The following is a 20,930-nucleotide window of genomic DNA, read 5'->3' as shown; positions in this document are numbered from 1 at the left end:
ATGGAGCTGCCAATGACTTGATATTTCAACATATGAGACATAAATAATGTACAGAAGAAAACAATTCTTGTAACAATACATTTATTTTTAAGTGAAAAATTGGACATATTTTGTTATTAAATCCATTATACAAATTTCATCTTCCTTTATACAAATATTTATTGAATATTTTGCCATATTCTTGCTCTCAACTAGGTACCTGATGGATTGGTTAATCCCAAATGATCAGAACAGGCAAAGATGTGCCATATTAGCAAGTGGATTATTCTGAGTTCAACTCAAGTCCTGTAGGCTCATGAGAAACTTCTATGTCTCCCTTAATTAACTAGAAGAATGAAAATTCACAAACCATTATTCATTTCTGTACTAAAAACAATAGGTAGGCTATGAAATCACCCTAGGTTTCAAAGATAGATGAGTGGAAAATGACTACCTTACCTATACACACAACAGAATACTAAGTGGCTGCAAGGAAGGATGAAATCATGAAAATCTGGGCAACTTGGATGGAACTAAAGGATATCATGTTAAGTAAAGTCAGAAGAAACACAAATGCCAGATGATATAACTTATCAATGATATGTACAATAACAAGACCAGGGAATGCAAAGGATCAAAGTGGGAACAGGTAGATTACCCTAATCCTTAGGTTATAGAACTGAGAGGAAATGGGAGGAAAGAAACCAAAAGGGGAAAGTTAGATGAGATAGAAGCAGTGAGTCTTGAACATATTTGCCTTGTAAGGTTGTAGTCTATCTATCTATCTATATATCTATCTATCTATCTATCTATCTATCTATCATCTATCTATCTTTCTATCTATAGGAAGCACAAAACAATTTAAACTAAAATCATGAAAGCTAGACTATAACAAAACTTTAAAAATGTGCCTGCCAAGGAAGCAGGCTTGAGAGTGAAAGAGATACTGGGGAAATTGGTGCAGGAAGTTAACACTGATGATGAGATTAAAGGTAAAGGTAAAGGCCCTCCCGTTGATCATCGATTTGCTCGAGCGGGCCCAGTAACGTCTCCATTGGAGACTTTGTTGTTACTGTGTCTGGTATATCGAATACGTCACGGGGAGCTTGCCAGGCTCTGCCGTGCGGGCGAGATACTCTCGGTAGCTTGCCGGGCTCTCCGAGAGGGGTGGAGGAATCGAACTCGGGTCGGCCATGTTGGCTGCATGCAAGGCAAACGCCCTACCGTTGTGCTAGATGATGAGATTGGTGTTGAAAAATTGTACAATTTACTGTGAATAACTTTGTAAATTACAGTGCTGATATAAAATATTTTTTTAAAGAATTAAAATTCAGGGCAGAGTTTTCAGACAGCGTGTGAAGAGCTGAGCCAGTGTTTTGATGAGTACTGATGGCAGATTCTTCAGGTGTTCGGTTCTGACTTTGTCTGGGCTGGGTGCTGTTTGCTTCTTACCAACGAAATGGTGTGTTGATTTCAGAAGGGAGAACATTGGGAATGACATATCCATCCTGTGGAATTTTGTATGTGGGCAGGTGGACGTGGCTATCGAAGAGATCCAAGTAGAAGTCGTGGATAATCTTCTCCTTCTGGAAGATGTGATAGATCCATCAGGATGTCGGAGGGCAGTAATCTTGGTCTTGTACTTGGCAAAGGACAGGTGAGGGTTCTGAATAATTTTCCTTGCTTCTGCTGCATAGGCCAGCACTGCAGCTCTTTTCTTTGAGGTCTTCCTTTATCACTTCTCTACACTGCTTTGCGAGCTCAGACATTAGCTTGTGGTTGCCTGAGGCTCATTCCAACCCACGTTGGTGAATAAGCTCGAGAGTTTCTGAAGATAGGCATCTTTTGTGGATTTCTCTCTCTCAGCATTGCTCGCACAATCATGGAGGTGCTGAACCAGTCAACTGTATTTGTCACACTCTACCTATCTGAATGCAAGGTTCTGTACCAATGGAAAACCAGCAGGACTGTACTACTGTACAAGAAGGGAGACGTCCATGACATTGGCAACTATCACCTGATCTGCCTGTTGTTCATCTACAAGCTGTTCACTTAAGTCATCCTGAATAGGATTGGCATAACACTAGATGAAGGACAATCATGTGAGCAAGCCAGGTTCCGAAAAGGATTCAGCACAATTGACCATATCCAAACGATAACCAAGCTCATTGAGATTTCTCGGGAGTTCAAGATTCCACTCTAACACACATAGATTTAAAGAAGGTCTTTGATTCTGTTGAGACTGAAGTGGTCAACGAAGCCCTAGCCAAACAACGTATTCAAACTCAATACATAAGGATCCTCCATGAGCTGTACTATGGATTCACCACCAGGATCTCACCATTCTACAGGGAAGTGATCATCGACATCAAGAGAGGGGTTCGGCAGGACAATGCCATCTCACCAAAACTCATCAGTGCCACCCTCGTGAACAACATGTGATGACTGGAATGAGAAGGAATGGGATTGAAGATAGATGGTCGATAACTACACCACCTCTGCTACACAAATGACATCGTTCTAACAACACCAAACATTAGCCAAGTGGTAAAAATGCTGGCCGACTTCGAGCATGAGTGTGGAAAGGTCGGACTGCAGCTGAATCTCACGAAGACAGTGTTCATGAAAAACAAACTCATTCCTAACATTCCATTTGCTCTCAACAGAACAAACATCTCCAAATGCAGCAGTTATCTGTACCTAGATCGAGAAGTCAACATGATGAATGACCTGGCACCTGAGCTGCACGGGAGGAAGAGAGCAGCATGGAATGCCTTCAAGAGTGTTGAAGAAATAGCTAAGAGGACGAAGAACCTCCAGCTCTGAGCACATCTTATTCACTCCACCGTTCTCCCTGCACTAACATAGGCCTCAGAGATCTGGGTCCTATGAAAACAGGATGAGAACGCTCTTTGGGTCATTCAAAAAGTAATCGAAAGAGCTATGCTTGACTATACTTTTTTGCCTCTCCCGGATATATTCCCAGGAGTAGTATTGCTAGGTCAAATGGGAGCTGAATTTCTAATTTTTTGAGAATCGTCCATAGTGTTTTCCAAAGAGGCTGAACCAGTCAGCATTCCCACCAGCAGTGAAGGAGAGTCTCTTTCTCCCCACATTTATGCAACACAATAGCCAAAATCTGGGGGGAAAAAAAACGAGTGCCCGAGAACACATGACTGGTTAAAGAACTTTGGTACATCTACACAACGGAGTACTATGCAGCTGTTAGAAAAGATGAAGTCATGAAATTTACATACAAGTGGTACTACATGGAAAGTATCATGTGAAATGATATAGACATATATAATGACAGACACAGAATGATTGCATTCATTTGTGGAATATAAAGTAACGAAATAAGAGACTAACACCCAAGAATAATTGAGATAAATAGCAGGAGGTTCACTCCATAGCTTGGAGGCCAGTCCCACATGGTAGGGGGAACGGCAGCTCAGATAGAGACGGGAGCACTTAGTAAAGGGTGTTGGGAGGATCCTTCCAGGATGGGAGATGCATGCTGAAAGTAGACTATAGACTGAACATGATTGCCACTCAATGTCTCTTTTGCAAACCACAGCACCCAAAAGGAGAAAGAGAACAAAAGGGAATGCCCTGCCACAGAGGCGGTGTGGGATGGGGGGGGGGGGGACACAAGGTGGTGAGTGGGTACTGGGATCAGTGGTGGTGGAGAATGGGCACTGGTGGAGGGATGGATACTCGATCATTGTATAACTGAAACCCAAGCACAAAAATTTGTAAGTCTACAACTGTACCTCATGGTGTTTCACTAACAAAAATTTTTAAAAAGGTAATAGCCCTTATGAATAGACATAAAAGCTAATAACCTTGATGAATTTAGACATACAAATTATATTCACAAATTGTGAATTATAAAACCACAATTTAAAGCATAGCAAGAACATCATATGTGAGGCTGAAGAGATAGATGCCTTTAGCATCAATGTCATGTAGCATTCTACCTATATTTTCCTCCATGTACCTTATGTACTTGGGTCTAATATTGAGATCTTCAATTCATTTTGATCTGACTTTTTTCCTGGCATTAGAAAGAGGTTTGAGTTCATTTTTTGCATGTAGCTGTATAGTTTTCCCAGCACCACTTGTTGAAGAGGCTTTCCTAGTTCCACTTCATATTTCTTGCTCCTTTATCAAAGATTACATGATCATATATTTGAGGTTCTGTGTCAGGAAATTCAGCTCTATTCCATTGTTCTATATGTCTTAAGTTCTTACCATGCTGTTTTAATTACTACTGCTTTGTATTACAGTTGGGGAAGGTGATGCTTCTCATCTTCTTTTTCCTAAGGATTGCTTTAGTTATTTATGGGGACTTATTGTTCTATAAGAATTTCAGAAATTTCAGATCTATTTTTTTAAAAAAATCTCATAGTATCTTTATAGGGACCACATTTGAACCTGTATAATGCTTTGGGGGAGTATTGCAATTTTGACAATGTTAATTCTCCCAGTCTATGAGAAAGATATGCATCTTCAGTTCCTCATATCCACTTCTATTTCTTGAAGTAGGTTTTGCAGTTTTCTTTGCGTAGTTCCTTCACCTAGTTAATTAAGCTGCATCTGAGGTATTTGACTTTTTTGAGGCACAATTGTGAATGGGATTGTTTTTCTAGTACCTCTCTTGTCTTTTGTTATTTGTATATATAAAATTCATGGACTTAGGGGTATTGAATTTGTATCCTGCCATCTTACTATACAAACCTATTGTTTCTAGCAGCATTTTGTAGTTTTCTTAGGATTTTCTAAGTATAGTATCATGTCATTGGCAAATAGTGATAGCTTGGCTTCTTCCTTTACTATCTGGATGCCCTTTACATCTTTTTCTTGCCTAACTGCTATGGCAAGTAATTTCAGTATTATACTGAATAGAAGAGGTGAGAGTGGGCAGCCTTGTCTTGTCCTTGACCTCAGAGGGAAGACTTTTAGTTTTTCCCTATTGTGGATACTGCTTGCTGTGGGCTTCTGATAGATGGCTTAGACTATGTTGAGGAAAGTTCCTTCAACTTCCATTTTGTTGAGAGATTTTATCATAAATGGGTGCTGGATCTTGTCAAATGCTTTCTCTGGGTCTATTGACATGATCATATGGTTTTATCTTTTCTTTTATTGATATGGTGTATTATATTGATGGACTTGTGAATGTTAAACCATCCTTACATCCCCAGGATGACTCTTACTTGGTCATGGTGTATAATCTTTTTGATGATTTGTTGTACTCTATTTGCTAGTATTTTGTTGCAGATCTTTGCATCTGTGTTTATCAGCCTGTAATTATCTTTTCCTGTGGTGTCTCTGTCTGCTTTTGGTACCAGAGGAGTTATCCTGTTTTTATTATGTGTATTCTCTCTTTAATCTCGGAAGCCCCAGCAGCCCCTTTACTTCAATTTACTTCATCTGCTTTAGAATCTACATATATAGTCTCCCTACATATGCAATTAAATTTATTCTTTACCTCTTCTAATCTGTTTTATTTTAATTTGATTGCTCTATCAGCTGTAGAATTGCCCAGAGGAGTAGGAGGAGTTTCCTCTGTGCCCCTGCAATGCAGTGGCATACACAGACACAAAGACATAACCTGCCTTCCACAGGCTCACAGTCTCATGTCCAGGGATATTCCATCTGCCATTAAACATTTTCAGTAGCATTAACTCTTTTATTCACATTCAATTGTGTAAGAAAACACATAAAAATCTGTTCTAGACTCTCTTAACCCCTCAGTATCTTTGCAAAGCTATTCCCATTCCTGCTAAATTGATGTGTATGCTCATAGACACTTTTTCTATAGTTGAATATATGCTGTGATTCTCATTTGTTTATTTATAAATAGCATCACATACCATGTATTTTTGCATCTTTCTCCCCCTCCCCTTAAACATATGACTTGAATATTATTATGAGCTAGTGTGTATATTTTTACCTATTCCTTTTATTGCTGTAAACAATTTCATACCATGGAAAGGGCATTAGTTTATTTGGATATTTAGTTCAATTTCAATGACTGTTTCATATTATTCATGTGATCTGGAGTTTAGAAATCCTTTATTCATTCTCTCATCCATCCATTCAACAAGTATTTCCCAAGTGCCTATTTGTAATTTCATGAAATCCATTGTTGCACAGAATGATTTCTCTAGATGACAAGTGACTGGAAATCACATACCTTTGTGGTATACTTGTAGCAGAATGGCAAGAGTTGAAACTGGTCCCTCTGGATAGGGTGGGAGTTTCTGAAAACTGATGCAGAGATCTACAGTTGGGAGGAAAATACCAATGATGAGATGTGTTGGTTTATGTGTTCTCCTGGGAGATCACTGTGACTCTTTCCCTTCCAGAGCAAACATTTGCATTTTCTCTTTATTTCTAATCATCCCACAATGGCTACACCTTTGAAGGAGAGAGTGTGCATCAGAGGAGCTGCTTGTCTTTTCAAGGACCTTGTGTTACAGAAGGTGTGAGAATTTAAGTGTTAGGTACCCGCTAGTGCTCATTATAAAGGTGACAGAATGTCTCACTTTTGACAGATGGCAAATCATTGGGGAACCTTTCAGGAGCACAGTTTAGCTAGGCATCAACTTTCAGGAAGAAGTAAAATAATGTAGGAAAAGAGATACCGCAAGGAACCACTGAAGCGACTACACATTAATCCTCCTAATGGTGGAAGATTTCATATCGCATGGTTACCAGTCTCTAACTGTTGTCTCCAAGGCTCCTGGAACCATTCATATGCAATAGTAACAAACCTCTTCTATTGCAAAGAAAATGAGTCTCTCTCCTACTAGGCCTTCATTGCAAGTGATTTGAAAGAACTTCTAAACTGAATGAAACCCTGTCACATACAGATAAACTCAGATATACCAGAAATGCATCCAATCTTATCCAAGACAGTAGTAGCCATAAAACCAAGTTATTTTATTAGGACAGAGAAATTTGCCATATTTTCTGCAGCATTTAATAAGGATAACTGGACATGGACTCCTCTGTGGTTTTTTCTTATTTATTTTTGGTTTGTTTGGGGGCCACACCCATTAGTGATCAGGGTTTACTCCTGGCTCTATGCTCAGGGATCTCACTTGGCCGGCTTAAGGTAACCATATTGGGTGCTGGGAATTGAACCCTGGTAGGCCACATACAAGGCAAGGCGAGTGCTCTCCCCTCTGTATTATTGCTCCAGCCCCCTGAGTCTTCTTTGTTCAACTGCTTTGGTTATCTACTTTGAGGCAGAGAGTGTAGATTTCTCAATACAAAGACTGAATTTAACAAACAATTGATCTTGACTTGAAAACAGAAGATATGCTTTTTCTTACTCTTCTTAGGTCTGCTTATGTTTGTTTTGCTCTGGATTTGAAGACTAGACTTTATTTTATACTGTTAAGTGGAGAAGCTGTGGTGTTTATACAGTATTGTCCTGGTCTTGGATTCAGGAAACCTCACAAACAGGCATAGTTTTCACAGAACCATGCAAATCTTAATATTGGCTCTCATTCATTCTTCTCTTTGATGTAACAAGAATTGCCAACGAGATCTCTATGGTCTCTTTGAGTTCCACAAACAACTGATTCCTTAAGAGATAAGAACTGTGACAAACACATATTTTGTGTCTGAATTGACAGAGTCTGAGGCATACAGTGTTGTATATTTGGTTTTAAATAGTTGGGATTCTCTTAAAATTCGAGGATGACTGAAGCACAGGAAAAAGATTATTTTTATAATCTAAAAGTACATAATAACTCTAGAGTGTATTTTAGACCATAATGGGTTGAAAAATACCCCCCCACAAATTTCTGAGCCCTACCTTAGAATGTTTTGATTCATCCTTGCAATTCTATTAAGTTTCCAGGGAATAATTATGCTGCCCTTAGGAGTATTGGAGACTGAGTCTATCCTCCCATGAAGGGACTCTCACTACTTTCTACCTAACATCAAAAAAATCTATGTATGATTATCCAGTGAGTAAAATTCTGATAAATACTACCAGCCCAACTAAAACATCACTGAAACTACTTTATGAATAGGTGCTTATTAGCAGTTCGATTATAGTAGCCTTCCTTTTATGTATGTATTTTAACTAAATCCTCCTCTCCAAGTCAGCATTTGTTGGTTTTATTACTTACTCTTTATATTTGAAAAACATCAATTTTTCTCAAGGCTAGTAAAAACTTTCTAGGCACTTAGACTAAACCAGATTAGTTTAAAACCAAATAAGATTTCAAGATAGTACCATGGCATTATTAAGAAAGCTCTTAAATTTCATTTTATTTATGAAATACATGGCTATAACGTATTCAAACAGGTAACACTGCTTCTGCCACCTACCTCACGAAGTCTTTCACAGTCATCTGAACCATTCCTTGTTCATGTAAAGAAGCTGCAACAAAAAGGGGGGAGGAGTAAATAGAGATAAAGATGAATTCCCTTTCATCTCATGGAAGATGTTCTCATCCATAAATGAACTAACATGGAATGGATTTACATATCCGAAATTGTATAGGCATGAGGTACAAGGCATGTCTGTCATGAACAAGACAATATAATTAATAGCTAAATTGTATGACAATCACTTGAAGAAATATGGTACTTGCTCAGTGAGGAGGGAAATCAGAGGCAAATGAAGTAGTCAGCAAAGTCTAAGTGGAGAAAATAGTACTGTCTCAGATTTTTAAGGAAGGGGAGGACTTGATGGATGAGAAAGAGATGCTGTCATAAAAGAATAGTGTCTATTACTAGGACAAAGCAAAGTAAGAGGGTAGTTTGAATGGATCAAAGAACATTTTGGAATACTTTCTCATGTGTAAAGTTGCACAAAATGTTGAAGAGCAAGGATGTGACTAACAAAAGAATATATGAGTTATAATACAGCAGATAGGGCACTTATCTTGCATATGGCTAAGCTGGGTTTGATCCCCACCACCGCATATGGTTCCCCACACACCATAAGGAGTGATCCCTGGGCACAGAGTCATGAGTAAGCTCCTAGCACCACCAGGTGCAGCCCCCAAATAAACAAATAAAAATACATGAGGGGCTTAGCATTTATTTAATATATTTCATTCATTTTTGTAATTACCAACTCTTATAGTTGTCCGGCTGGAGTGATAGCACAGTGGTAGGGTGTTTGCCTTGCACGCAGCCAACATGGCCAACCCAAGTTCGATTCCTCCGCCCCTCTCAGAGAGCCCGGCAAGCTACCGAGAGTATCTCGCCCGTACGGCAGAGCCTGGCAAGCTACCCATGATGTATTCGATATGCCAAACACAGTAACAACAAAGTCTCCAATGGAGACGTTACTGGGCCCGCTCAAGAAAATCAATGAACAACAGGAGGACAGTGACAGTGACAGTTTATAGTAGTCCAGTAAGGAACCAAGACTCACAGAAATTGTGTAAGACCCCAGGACCAGAGTCAAAAATAGCATGTCCAGGAAATTATTATGACCTTTTAATTTTTTACAGCCAAAATAGTTATGATTTATTTTGCTTTGTATGAGATAATGTGTTAAATACACATAGGAAAAGTATCTTTAAATTTTCACTAAAAAAAATCTAAGGACTGGCATTACTTCTCACTGGATAAAGGGAAGAAGAAGCTGAGGCAAATTTAATAAATTTGCCTCAAACAGGAGCATACCACCGAATATTTTATTTTATTGCCAATGCTCTTTTCCAAACATCACATTGCCAACAGAATTTCTTATAGCTTATTTGAAAGCCAGAAAGAGGTAGTTATATGTTTTTTTCAGGATATGGAAAACCATGGAAGATTTGGGGGCAAACAAGGATATGTGAAAAAGCTGATGATGGTCTATTTGCTTGAATAAGTGAAGATAAGCACAAAGTAGAAAAGAGAAATCTTGGAAGTCAAACAGGCCTATTAGGGGGACCTTTGTAGTATTCCAAGTGCTTATCATGGAGGAACACTGAAACAGAAGTCAGTAGAAAATATTTCACATGTGGACAAGCTCTTCATAAGGTTCACCAGTTTTGTCTTGCTTGTATGTCTCTTCTACTTGCCAAGGTGTGACATGTATAAAGTGGGAAGTGTTGCCACCAAAGGTTTCTGTTAGAACGTGAAATTTCTTACCATTAGAAAGATAATGCAGGTTGGAGGTTGTTTTAGAAAAATAAACCTGACTGATTGAAAGACATGGAGGAAATACTTGAAAGTAAGAAAGGCTTCTCCATTTGCACTACAGTTCTTGCACAGGTGATATCTCACAATATCTGTGGACTTGTCTTTGAATGTCAGATTGTGAGAAGACAGAAACACACATGATTTTTAATGATTTGGGCAAAGTTCCAGTGATCTAGATGAATGGGAAAAGAGAACAGATCTAAAAGATGTGGGGTCTATCTTTGAGATGTGAGAAATGGTGGATTCTCAGTGAAGTCCAGAATCCAAGACAACAATTTAAATAAGTAATGAGAAAACTGATACAATAAATATCTGGTTTACAAACTGGAATTTGTAAGAAAAATGGAATTTGTAGGCTTAATAGGATGGAAAATGCCTCTCTGTGAAAAGCAGAGTGTGGACATATATAGGTATATCGTGGAACAGTTTTCCCCTCAACAGTGTCCAGACACATTGTGCACCGGGTCCAGGCTGGCTGGGGCGAAGGATGATGGGCACTCAGAGAAACACCCTTTGGGAGCAGCTGATGGCTATGCACCTTATTGCCAGATATACACATTTTATAGAGGGTCTCTGTTTACAAGAAAGTTCAATCACATGAAGTTCAGCATTATAGGCCTATCACCTCTCCAACTCTGCTTTGCCCCAATCCAATCCCAATCAAGGCTAGATGCTGCAGTTAGCATGACTTGCTAAGCATAAGTGACAGTTCCTGTGTCTAGAGCTCATGTGACTAGGAGGTCAAGTGAGGCTCAAGACCGAACACCTGGTGCTGGCTGACACTCTGTTCTTGCCAACTTTGCCCAGATACTCCCTCTTGCTAGGTTTTGCTTCTGGGCCGCTTTGCAGTGTTGGGTCTTATCTGCACCAGTGTCTGTCACCATGCTTCACAAAGGTTCTTCAAAAAAACATTCCAGGGAGTCATTGAGGAGTATGGACTACATAAATTCTCATCATTATGGCACAAATGTGACCATTCTTAAATATCCTATGTGATACCTGATGACAAATACTTATGTACTTCATTAAATAGTATCAACTTAATCTTTTGCACCAAGGTAGAGAAGAAGTTAGAGCCAAACTTTGTCCACTATGTCAGAAGTTTTATCATTTTGCGTTTTAATGGAGAAATTCTTTTTCAAAAATCCTAATAATGAAACAGATTTAAAGGGACCTTTTAAGATAACATTTTGCCATCTAGCACTTTCTTTATCTTAGGAAGCACCTCTAGGATTCATTTAAAAACCATCTATGCAATACCAAATATCTTATCTAGGAAGGCATTGAACATTCCCACAATACTCTTGCTCAGTTAATAACCTCAGAGCTTCTAACACATAAAACCAATGTCAGTTGAAGTTCTCACAGAAGAGAACTCCTACCTGCCATTTTACTAGCATATCATAGATGCAATCACTGTGTGTGCACATGTGTGTTAGTATATGAATATATATTATATATGTCTTTGGACCATACATGACTCAGAAATCACTCATCACTGGGCTCAGGGGACCTTATATGGTGTTAGGGATTGAACTTGGTAGGCTGTATGCAAGACAAGAGCCCTTCCTGTTGTATATTGCTCTGGCTCTGCTATAATTTTTTAAGAGTTGTATTATAATTTTGATTCCATAATCAACTAAATAATAAACGTCTCAAATGAAAGAAAACATACTTATTATATTAGGTGAGATTTTCTTTTTTTCTGACTTCCTTACCTACTGTAAACCCCTGCAGCACTTGTTGACATGTAATTCACAAAGGTAAGGCCCAATGAGTTTTACTTAGGCCATCCAGAAAATTTGTGAGTGTTTGTTCTCTCCTCACTCCTCACTCACATCCATTGGTCCTAGGCCATTTGTTTTCAGAGTCTGCCAACCACTATTCTTTCTACTGCTGTAGAATGGTTTTCTGCTAGAATGCGGAATTTCCTGAAACATTGAAGAAATGTGTACTTTCAGGCCACAAGTGTGAGTCTGTGACCAAAGAATCTTGCTCAAAGTGTAAAAGATGAAATTAGGGGTTGGGGAGATAGTACAGTGGGTGGGGCACTGCCTTAGACGTGGCTGACCTGGGTTCAATACCTGGCATATGAGCCCCCAACCCCACCAAGAGTGATCTCTGAGTGCAGAACCAGGAATAAACCTTGAGCACAGCTGAAAGTGACCCAAAACGATAACTAAACAACCACCCCCAACAATAACAAAATTGTAAGAGACTGAGGAAATTGTGGATTTTCAAATATTAATGAGAAGAGTTTGCTCAGTTTTGCTAAGTTTTCAGATACTTTAACCCTCAGAAAGTCTTGTTATCTAGGACAATCCATAGTTCTTTACCCAGGGTGATTCTATAGAATTCTAATGTCTGCACAGATCTAGCAACCACAATCCAGAGGACCATAGTACAGCCATTGGTGTTTAGGAACATCTGGTTGCCAGGCAGGAAACTGAGGGCAATGCTGATTTGGGATTGTGCAAAGAGGAATGGACAAGAGCCCAGATTACAGTGCTGATGTTGGATGGTTTCCAGTCTGATGCTGTAGATTGGATACGACCGAAGAAATGGACTTCTTCTTTGACCTCCCAGCCCCCTGGAAGGCCTGACTATCACTGACAGGTAGAGAACAAGTACGCTCTCTGCCCCTCACACTTGAACCTCGTTTTCATTGTTATACAAACACTGTTTTGCACCCTTTCTAAGACTTCTTATATTCCATCTTCCAGATCTTGGAAATGGAGTGGAAGTGGCATCAATATTAATTTGCTTCATTTCATTTTTTTTGTTTATTTTTTTTTATCATTTTTTTTATTAGTGAAACACCATGAATTACATTTATAGACTTATAAATTTTTGTGCTTGGGTTTCAGTTATACAATGATCAAGTACCCATCCCTCCACCAGTGCCCATCCTCCCCCACCACGGGTCCTAGCATCCCTCCCACCCCACCCCACCCCCCCACCCCCCGTCCCACCCTGTCGCTGTGGCAGGGCATTCCCCCTTGTTCTCTCTCTCTTCTTTTGGGTACTGTGTTTTTCCAGAGAGGCATTGAGTGGCAATCATGTTTGGTCTATAGACTACTTTTAGCATGTCTCTCCCACCCTGGGAGGGTCTTCACAACACCCTTTATTTGGTGCTCTCTTCTCTATCTGAGCTTCCTTTTCACCTAGCACATGTGGCTGGCCTTCAAGTCATGGAGCAAAATTCCTGGTACTAATCTGAGCCATTCCTGGGTGTTAGTCTCCCGTTTTGTTGCTTTATGTTCCCCAGATGAATGCAATCTTTCTGTGTCTATCCCGCTCTTTCTGACTCATTTCGCTTAACATGATACTTTCCATGTAGTACCACTTGTATGTAAATTTCATAACTTCATCTTTTCTAACAGCTACATAGTACTCCATTGTGTAAATGTACCAAAGTTTCTTTAACCAGTCATCTGTTCTCGGGCACTCAGGTTTTTTCCAGATTCTGGCTATTGTAAAGAGTGCTGCAATGAACAAACAATTGCAGATGTCACTTCGACTATAACTTTTTGCCTCTCTGGGATATATTCCCAGGAGTGCTATAGCTGGGTCAAATGGGAGATCAAATTCTAATTTTTTGAGAATCGTCCATACTGTTTTCCAAAAGGGTTGGACCAGCCTGCATTCCCACCAGCAGTGAAGGAGGGTCCCTTTCTCACCACATCCACGCCAGCACCTGTTGCTTTTGTTCTTGTGGATGTGGGCCAGTCTCTGTGGTGTGAAATGATATCTCATTGTTGTTTTGATCTGCATCTCTCTGATAATTAGTGATGTAGAGCATTTTCTCATGTGCCTTTTTGCCATTCGGATTTCTTCTTTGCGAAAGTTTCTGTTCATCTCCTCGCCCCATTTTATGATGGGGTTGGGTGATTTCTTCTTGTGTAGTTTAACCAGTACCTTGTATATCCTTGATACCAACCCCTTGTCGGATGTGTATTTGGTGAATATTCTTTCCCATTCTGTAGGCTGTCTTTGTATTTTGGTCACTGTTTCTTTTGAGGTGAAGAAGCTTCTTAGTTTAAGATAGTCCCATTTGTCTATCTCTGTTTTCACTTGCTCGGCCAGTGGCGTGATATCTTTGAAGATATCACTAACTTCAATATCGTGGAGAGTTTTGCCAACTTTGTCTTCGATAAACATTATGGATTCCGGTCTGATGTTGAGGTCACAAATCCATTTCGATCTTATTTTTGTGCATGGCGTTAGGCAGAGATCTGAGCCCACTTTTTTGCATGTCGCCATCCAGTTTTGCCAGCACAATTTATTAAAGAGGCTTTCCCTGCTCCATTTCACTTTTCTTGCCCCCTTATCGAAGATTAGATGATTATATGTTTGGGAGGAGATGTCAGTATATTCAACTCTGTTCCATTGGTCTGCGACTCTGCCTTTGTTCCAGTACCATGCTGTTTTGATTATTACTGCTTTGTAGTAGAGCTTGAAGTTAGGTAGGTTGATTCCTCCCATTTTCTTTTCCCCAAGAATTGCTTTAGCTATTCGTGGGGGCTTATTGTTCCATATAAATTTCAGGAGTGTTTGCTCCATTTCCTTGAAGAATGTTGTGGGTATCCTTATAGGAATTGCATTGAATTTGTACAGTGCCTTGGGAAGTATTGCCATTTTGACAATGTTGATTCTCCCCATCCATGAACAGGGGATATTTTTCCATTTCCTCGTGTCCTCTTTTATTTCCCGAAGTAGCGTTTTGTAGTTTTCTTTGTGCAGATCCTTTACTTCCTTAGTTAAGGCGATTCCTAGGTACTTGATTGTCTGGGGCACAATTGTGAATGGAATTGTTTTCTTCATGTCACTTTCTTCTCTTTCACTATTTGCATATAGGAAAGCCATGGATTTTTGGGTATTGATTTTATAGCCTGCCACGTTACTATACAAGCCTATTGTTTCTAGGAGTTTCTTGGTAGAGGTTTTAGGGTTCTCTAAGTATAGTATCATGTCATCTGCGAATAGTGAGAGCTTGATTTCTTCTTTCCATATCTGGACGCCCTTAATATCTTTTTCTTGCCTAATCGCTATTGCAAGTACTTCCAGTACTATATTGAACAGCAGTGGAGAGAGTGGGCATCCTTGTCTCGTCCCTGACCTTAGGGGGAAGGCTCTCAGTTTTTCCCCATTGAGGATGATGTTTGCTGTAGGTTTGTGGTAGATGGCTTTAACTATATTAAGGAAAGTCCCCTCTATCCCCATTTTGCCAAGGGTTTTCATCATGAATGGGTGCTGGATCTTGATAGCACAGCGGGTAGGGCATTTCGCGTTGCACCCGGCCGACCCAGGTTCGATTCCCAGCATCTATTTATATGATCATATAATTTTTATCTTTTTTTTTGTTGATAAGATGGATTATGTTGATTGATTTCCGAATGTTGAACCATCCTTGCATCCCTGGGATGAATCCTACTTGGTCATGATGTATGATCTTTTTGATGAGTTGTTGAATTCTATTGGCTAGTATTTTGTTGAGAATCTTCGCATCCGTGTTCATCAGGGATATCGGCCTGTAGTTTTCTTTTCTTGTGGTGTCTTTGTTTCCTTTTGGTATTAGAGAGATATGGGCTTCATAGAAACTGTTTGGGAGAGTTTCCGTTTTTTCAATTTCCTGGAAAAGCTTGAGAAGAACTGGCAATAGGTCCTCTTTAAATGTTTGGAAAAATTCGCTAGTAAATCCATCTGGACTTGGGCTTTTGTTTTTGGGAAGACTTTTGATTACAGTTTCAATTTCCTTGATGTGAATAGGTCTATTCAGGTACTCTATATCTTCTTGCTTCAGCTTTGGGAGATGATAGGAATCCAGGAATTTATCCATTTCTTCTAGGTTCTCTTGTTTTGTGGCATACAGACTTTCAAAGTAGTCTCTGATGATCTCTTGAATTTCTTTAGTTTCTGTTGTGATATCCCCATTCTTATTTCTGATTCGATTTATTAAGGCTCTCTCTCTCTCTGTTTCTTTGTGAGTGTTGCTAGTGGTTTATCTATCTTATTTATTTTCTCGAAGAACCAGCTCTTGGTTTTATTGATCTTTTGGATTGTTTCTTTGTTTTCCATGTCGTTGATTTCTGCTCTAAGTTTTATGATCTCTTTCCTTCTGCCTGATTTAGGCTCTTTCTGTTGATCCTTTTCTAAGGTCTTGAGCTGTGAGGTCAAGTTGTTTATGTGCATCGTTTCTACAGTCCTAAGATATGCTTGCAGAGCTATAAATTTTCCCCTTAATACAGCTTTCGCTGCATCCCATAAGTTCTGGTAGTTTGTGTCTTCATTCTCATTTGTTTCCAGGTATCTTTTGATTTCGTCCTTGACTTCGTTCTTGACCCACTCATTGTTCAGCATGGAGTTGTTTAATTTCCAGGTGTTTGATTTTGTTCTCCGTGTCAGTGTGTGGTTCACTTCTATCCTCAGTGCATCATGGTCTGAAAAGATGGCTGATACTATTTCTATCTTCCTGATTCTGTTGAGGTATGTTTTTTGTCCTAGGACATGGTCTATTTTGGAAAATGTTCCGTGCGCACTGGAGAAGAATGTGTATTCTTTCTTTTGGGGGTATAAAGCCCTGTATAGGTCTATAAGCCCTTTCTCTTCTATTTCTTCTTTCAAAGCCAATAATTCCTTGCTGGGTTTTGTTCTTGTTGATCTATCCAGAGTTGATAAGGCGATGTTGAAGTCTCCAAGTACTATTGTGTTGGTAGCGATGTCCTCCTTAAAATCTGTTAGCAGTTGTTTTAGATATTTAGCTGTTCCCTCATTAGGTGCACATACATTTAAGAGTGTGATTTCTTCCTGCTGTATGTATCCCTTGATGAAGAGAAAATAGCCTTCACTGTCTCTTCTAATATTTTTCAATGTGAAATTAATGTTGTCGGATACTAGTATGGCCACCCCAGCTTTTTTGAAAGGGCTGTTTGCTTGCAGGATTGTTTTCCATCCTTTGACTTTGAGTCTGTGTTTGTTCTGGCTGTTGAGATGAGTTTCTTCTAGGCAGCAGAATGTTGGGTTCTGTCTCTGTATCCATTTTGCCACTCTGTGTCTCTTAACTGGTGAATTTAGACCGTTGACATTGAGAGAGAGTATGGTTATGGGGTTTTGTGTCATTTTCTGTAGGGTGTGTTGTGGTTGTAGGGTTTGTCTTGTCTTATAGTAGCCCCTTTAGGCCTTGCTTTAGGTTTGGTTTTGAGTCTATGAAGTTCCTGAGCTGCTGTTTATCTAGAAAATAGTGTACTGTTCCTTCAATTTTGAGGGAGAGTTTAGCCAGATAGAGTATTCTTGGTGAAGCATTCATTTCAGTGAGTTTTTTGACTATATCTTGCCACTGCCTTCGGGCTTGCAGGGTTTCCTCTGATAGGTCTGCTGTGAATCTAAGGGGTGCTCCTTTGTATGTGATTTCCTTATTTGCCCTTGCTGCTTGCAGTATTGTGTCTCTATCGGCAGCATCAATCATTCTAACTATGATATGCCTTGGAGTGTTTTTGTTGGGGTCTCTTTTAGCTGGCACCCTTCGGGCTTCTTGAACCTGAATGGCTGCATTGTGGAGCTCTGGGAATTTTTCAGCAATGATTTGTTTGACAGTGTTTTTTTCGTTGGGATTGTTTCCCTGAGCTTCAGGTAGTCCCATGATTCTAATGTTGTTCCTCTTGGAATCATCTGCTAGGACTCTGATTCTCTGTAGAGCCATTTTGAGGTCCCTTGCCACTGTTTGTTGTTCCGTGTTGGCTTGGCGCAGCTGATCTTCCAGCTCACGGATTCTCTCTTCAGCTGCGGTCATTCTATTTTTAAGAGAAGAAACTGAGTTTCTCATTTCATCTACGGAGTCTTTTAATCGTGACATTTCTGCTCTCATTTCTTTGCGTAATTTGTCGATTTTTTCTGTGGTGTTACTGGCTGTCTGTCTGACCGTTTCATTGAGTTGATTGAACATCTTTATGACTTCGTATCTGAATTCTGTGTCAGAGAGGTCCCTTAGGTGAGCTGTATCGACAGAATGTTCTGGATTGTTTTTGTTGTCCTCCACTTGTGGTGGGGATTTTCTTTGTTTCTTCATATTGCTGAGTAGGTTGGGGACTAAATTCCTTGGGAACTAGGTTCCTCAGAATGGGTAAACAACCTGCGGCCGCGTAAGGGGCCGCTGGCCAGAAAATAGGCCATGCCCACTCTGAAGCCACGCCCACTTCTGAAGAGGCCACACCTCTACGGAAAACTGGGTTTGAGATGAGATGAGCGCCGCGTGAGGAGTGAAGAGGGGATGGCAGACGCTCACGGCTGCGTTTCTCCAGGCGTCTGCCAGGATGCCTGGGGTTCCGAAGGGAGAGATGGAAGTCCCGTTATTTTTGTTGAATGGACTTTATTTTTATTTATTTGAATTTTTTGGTCTGTTTTAGTCCACACCCCGATGTGCTCAAGGGTTGCTCCAGGATCTGTACTCAGGAATTACTCCTGGCAGGGCTCAGGGAACACTGTGGGGTGCTGGAACTTGAACCTGGGTCAGGTGCAGGCAAAGCAACTACCTTCCCTGCTGTACTATTACTTGATCCAACTTAGTTCAACTTCTTGCTTTCCACTTATCTTCCTGGAATGCTGCATTCTGAAGTCCCAGAACTGGGTCTTTGTGACTTTGCATCCCTCCTGACTCTGAAGCAGATTGGTTTTTTCAGCTTTGCATTTGATAATCTCACACAGAACAGTGTGACACCAACATCTATTGCTCATTGGAGGAATCATTTGATTTTATCTGTTTTTCTTATTTGTGAAGATAACTTTTTGGAGTCTGAATATGAACTTATTAATGTAATTTTTGCTTCCTTTTGTGTATTGTCAATAATGATCCCAAACCAAAACGCAAACACTGATAGGCTCAGTTGTTAGTAAAACTGGGATTCCTAAACTGTCATTGCAACTAAGAAGAGACACTAGCAAGAGAAGTCTTGATCTCTTGAAGGCAATGTGCGAATTCTATTATGGCTGGTCGGCCTGCCTGGACTTCCTGAGATGATCTGCCAGGCTTCTATAGGCATATTAGCTGCTGCCTCTTATCAGTGCAAGAATTTAACACCCAGAGAATGTCAGAATGTGATGCAAACCACTCCTGTTACCCTGTCTGCAGGCACAAGGCTTGTAGACACTGTTAGGAGATGAGCCCCTTCGAGATATTCCTGTATTCACCACAGAAAGCCTCAATTCCTCATTTCATTGGACACTTTCTCTTGATACTTTCTCATTTCACTTCTTCCAAGAGTTTCTTCTGAGAATTTCCCCTCTGAAACAAAAATTTACCCTCTAGATGTTTGGGGGTGGGGGTGGGGGGGTAAAGAAAGAAAACAAAAGTTTATATTAGCCCCAAGTTTCCTACGGCTGAGTTGGAAGCACAAGTGAAGAGAAAAACTTCTCTGCTTCATTCAATACATTCCACAGTATGGGTTAAAATGCCAGTTTGGATTCCCTTTTAGATACTCATGTCTCCAGGCACCCTCCCGACTGGTAGGTGGACTTCTGCCATCTGAAGCAGCAGACACCGCACTTAACCCTGCAAAATGTATTACTGGAGAAGACGTAGTGAGATATGCAGAAGGCACCAATTAGCACCTTTATTGGCTTAGAAAGCATTTTTTATTTTGGTTTTCCTAAGCATTTCTGACTGATTCATGGAAGACATTTGGTTCTTTGGAATATCGTCCAATAGACTAATCATATTATATTTTCACAGGGCTCTAAAATAATAGCATTCTGCAGCATTCTGTATATTTAACTCCTGCAAAACCAAGGCACTTAGTAAAGGCAGTTCACAGAAATTACCTTTAATAGCTGGCAAATTATTAATCTATATTCTCAACCACCACCCCAAAATTGGGATTCTTACATTGTCCCTGACATACTGAAACCATAAGGCATTTCCTATGCTCCGCTCTTCTTCATCTCCATAGTGACTTATATTTTGAGTTTGACACTTTCTCTCCACTCCACCACTGACTCCAAAATAATTCTTAATCATGTCAAGCCTGAGTTCACAACAGTTTCTTCTCAAGGTATGCACTTTTCCCCATTGCCAGGATAGACACTGCAATCTGTCATTTTTCTTCACAGAAAGCACTCCTAACTTGCTACAGTAGAAACAATAGAGATGGCAAATGTGTAACAAGCTTGAATGAATTCTTCGAAGCTGTCATGATGGAAGTTATCACTAATTATTTATGACCCTGTATTCCACTAAACAAAGATGTGTTTTATGAATTCCACAAAAACCAGGCATTCACTAAAGCAACCTGTCTTCGAGTCAGAATCCAAGATGATTCGACTTGGCCTCTGTATCAATCAAGTGTGATTTCCTCCTTCTACATTTTAGTACACATCTTTAACTTGACGGTATTCATTTTAGTGGGAGATTTCTTGCAAACATGAAACTATTTCTCTAATCTCTGATCAGGTTTCACTGGCTTTATTGAATACTTTACACATTAACATTCTTTAATTGTTATGTCTTTGTTCATGTATTTTTTTTAATTTTTATTAGTGAAACACAATGAGGTACAGTTGTAGACTTTCAAAGTTTTGTGCTTGGGTTTCGATAATACAATGATCAATACCCATCCCTCCACCAGTGCCCATTTTCCACCACCATGGATCCCAGTATCCCTCCCACCCCCATCCCCCCATCCCACCCTGCCTCTGTAGCAGGGCATTCCCTTTTGTTCTCTCTCTTCTTTTGGGTGTTGTGGTCTGCAAAAGAGGCATTGAGTGTCAATCATGTTTGGTCCATAGTCTTTCAA

General features: G+C 39.9%; 1 protein-coding gene across 1 annotated transcript in view; it reads right to left on the bottom strand.

The window, feature by feature from the left end:
* The window catches only part of ITPRID1 (ITPR interacting domain containing 1), a 163,080-nt gene that overhangs the window by 102,861 nt on the left and 39,289 nt on the right, over positions 1–20,930 (bottom strand). The window contains exons 5-6 of the mRNA XM_056118703.1: positions 8,332–8,383; positions 6,179–6,265 (exon numbers count right to left, since the gene is read on the bottom strand). Of these exons, the coding sequence (XP_055974678.1) occupies positions 6,179–6,265; positions 8,332–8,383 (139 nt within the window). The remainder of the gene's footprint in view (positions 1–6,178; positions 6,266–8,331; positions 8,384–20,930) is intronic.

Source organism: Sorex fumeus, unplaced genomic scaffold, assembly GCF_029834395.1.
Source record: "Sorex fumeus unplaced genomic scaffold, SorFum_2.1 ptg000037l, whole genome shotgun sequence".
NCBI classification, from domain to species: Eukaryota; Metazoa; Chordata; class Mammalia; order Eulipotyphla; family Soricidae; genus Sorex; species Sorex fumeus.
Note: the sequence above shows the minus strand (reverse complement) of the source record. Positions and strands in the feature narration are given on the sequence as shown.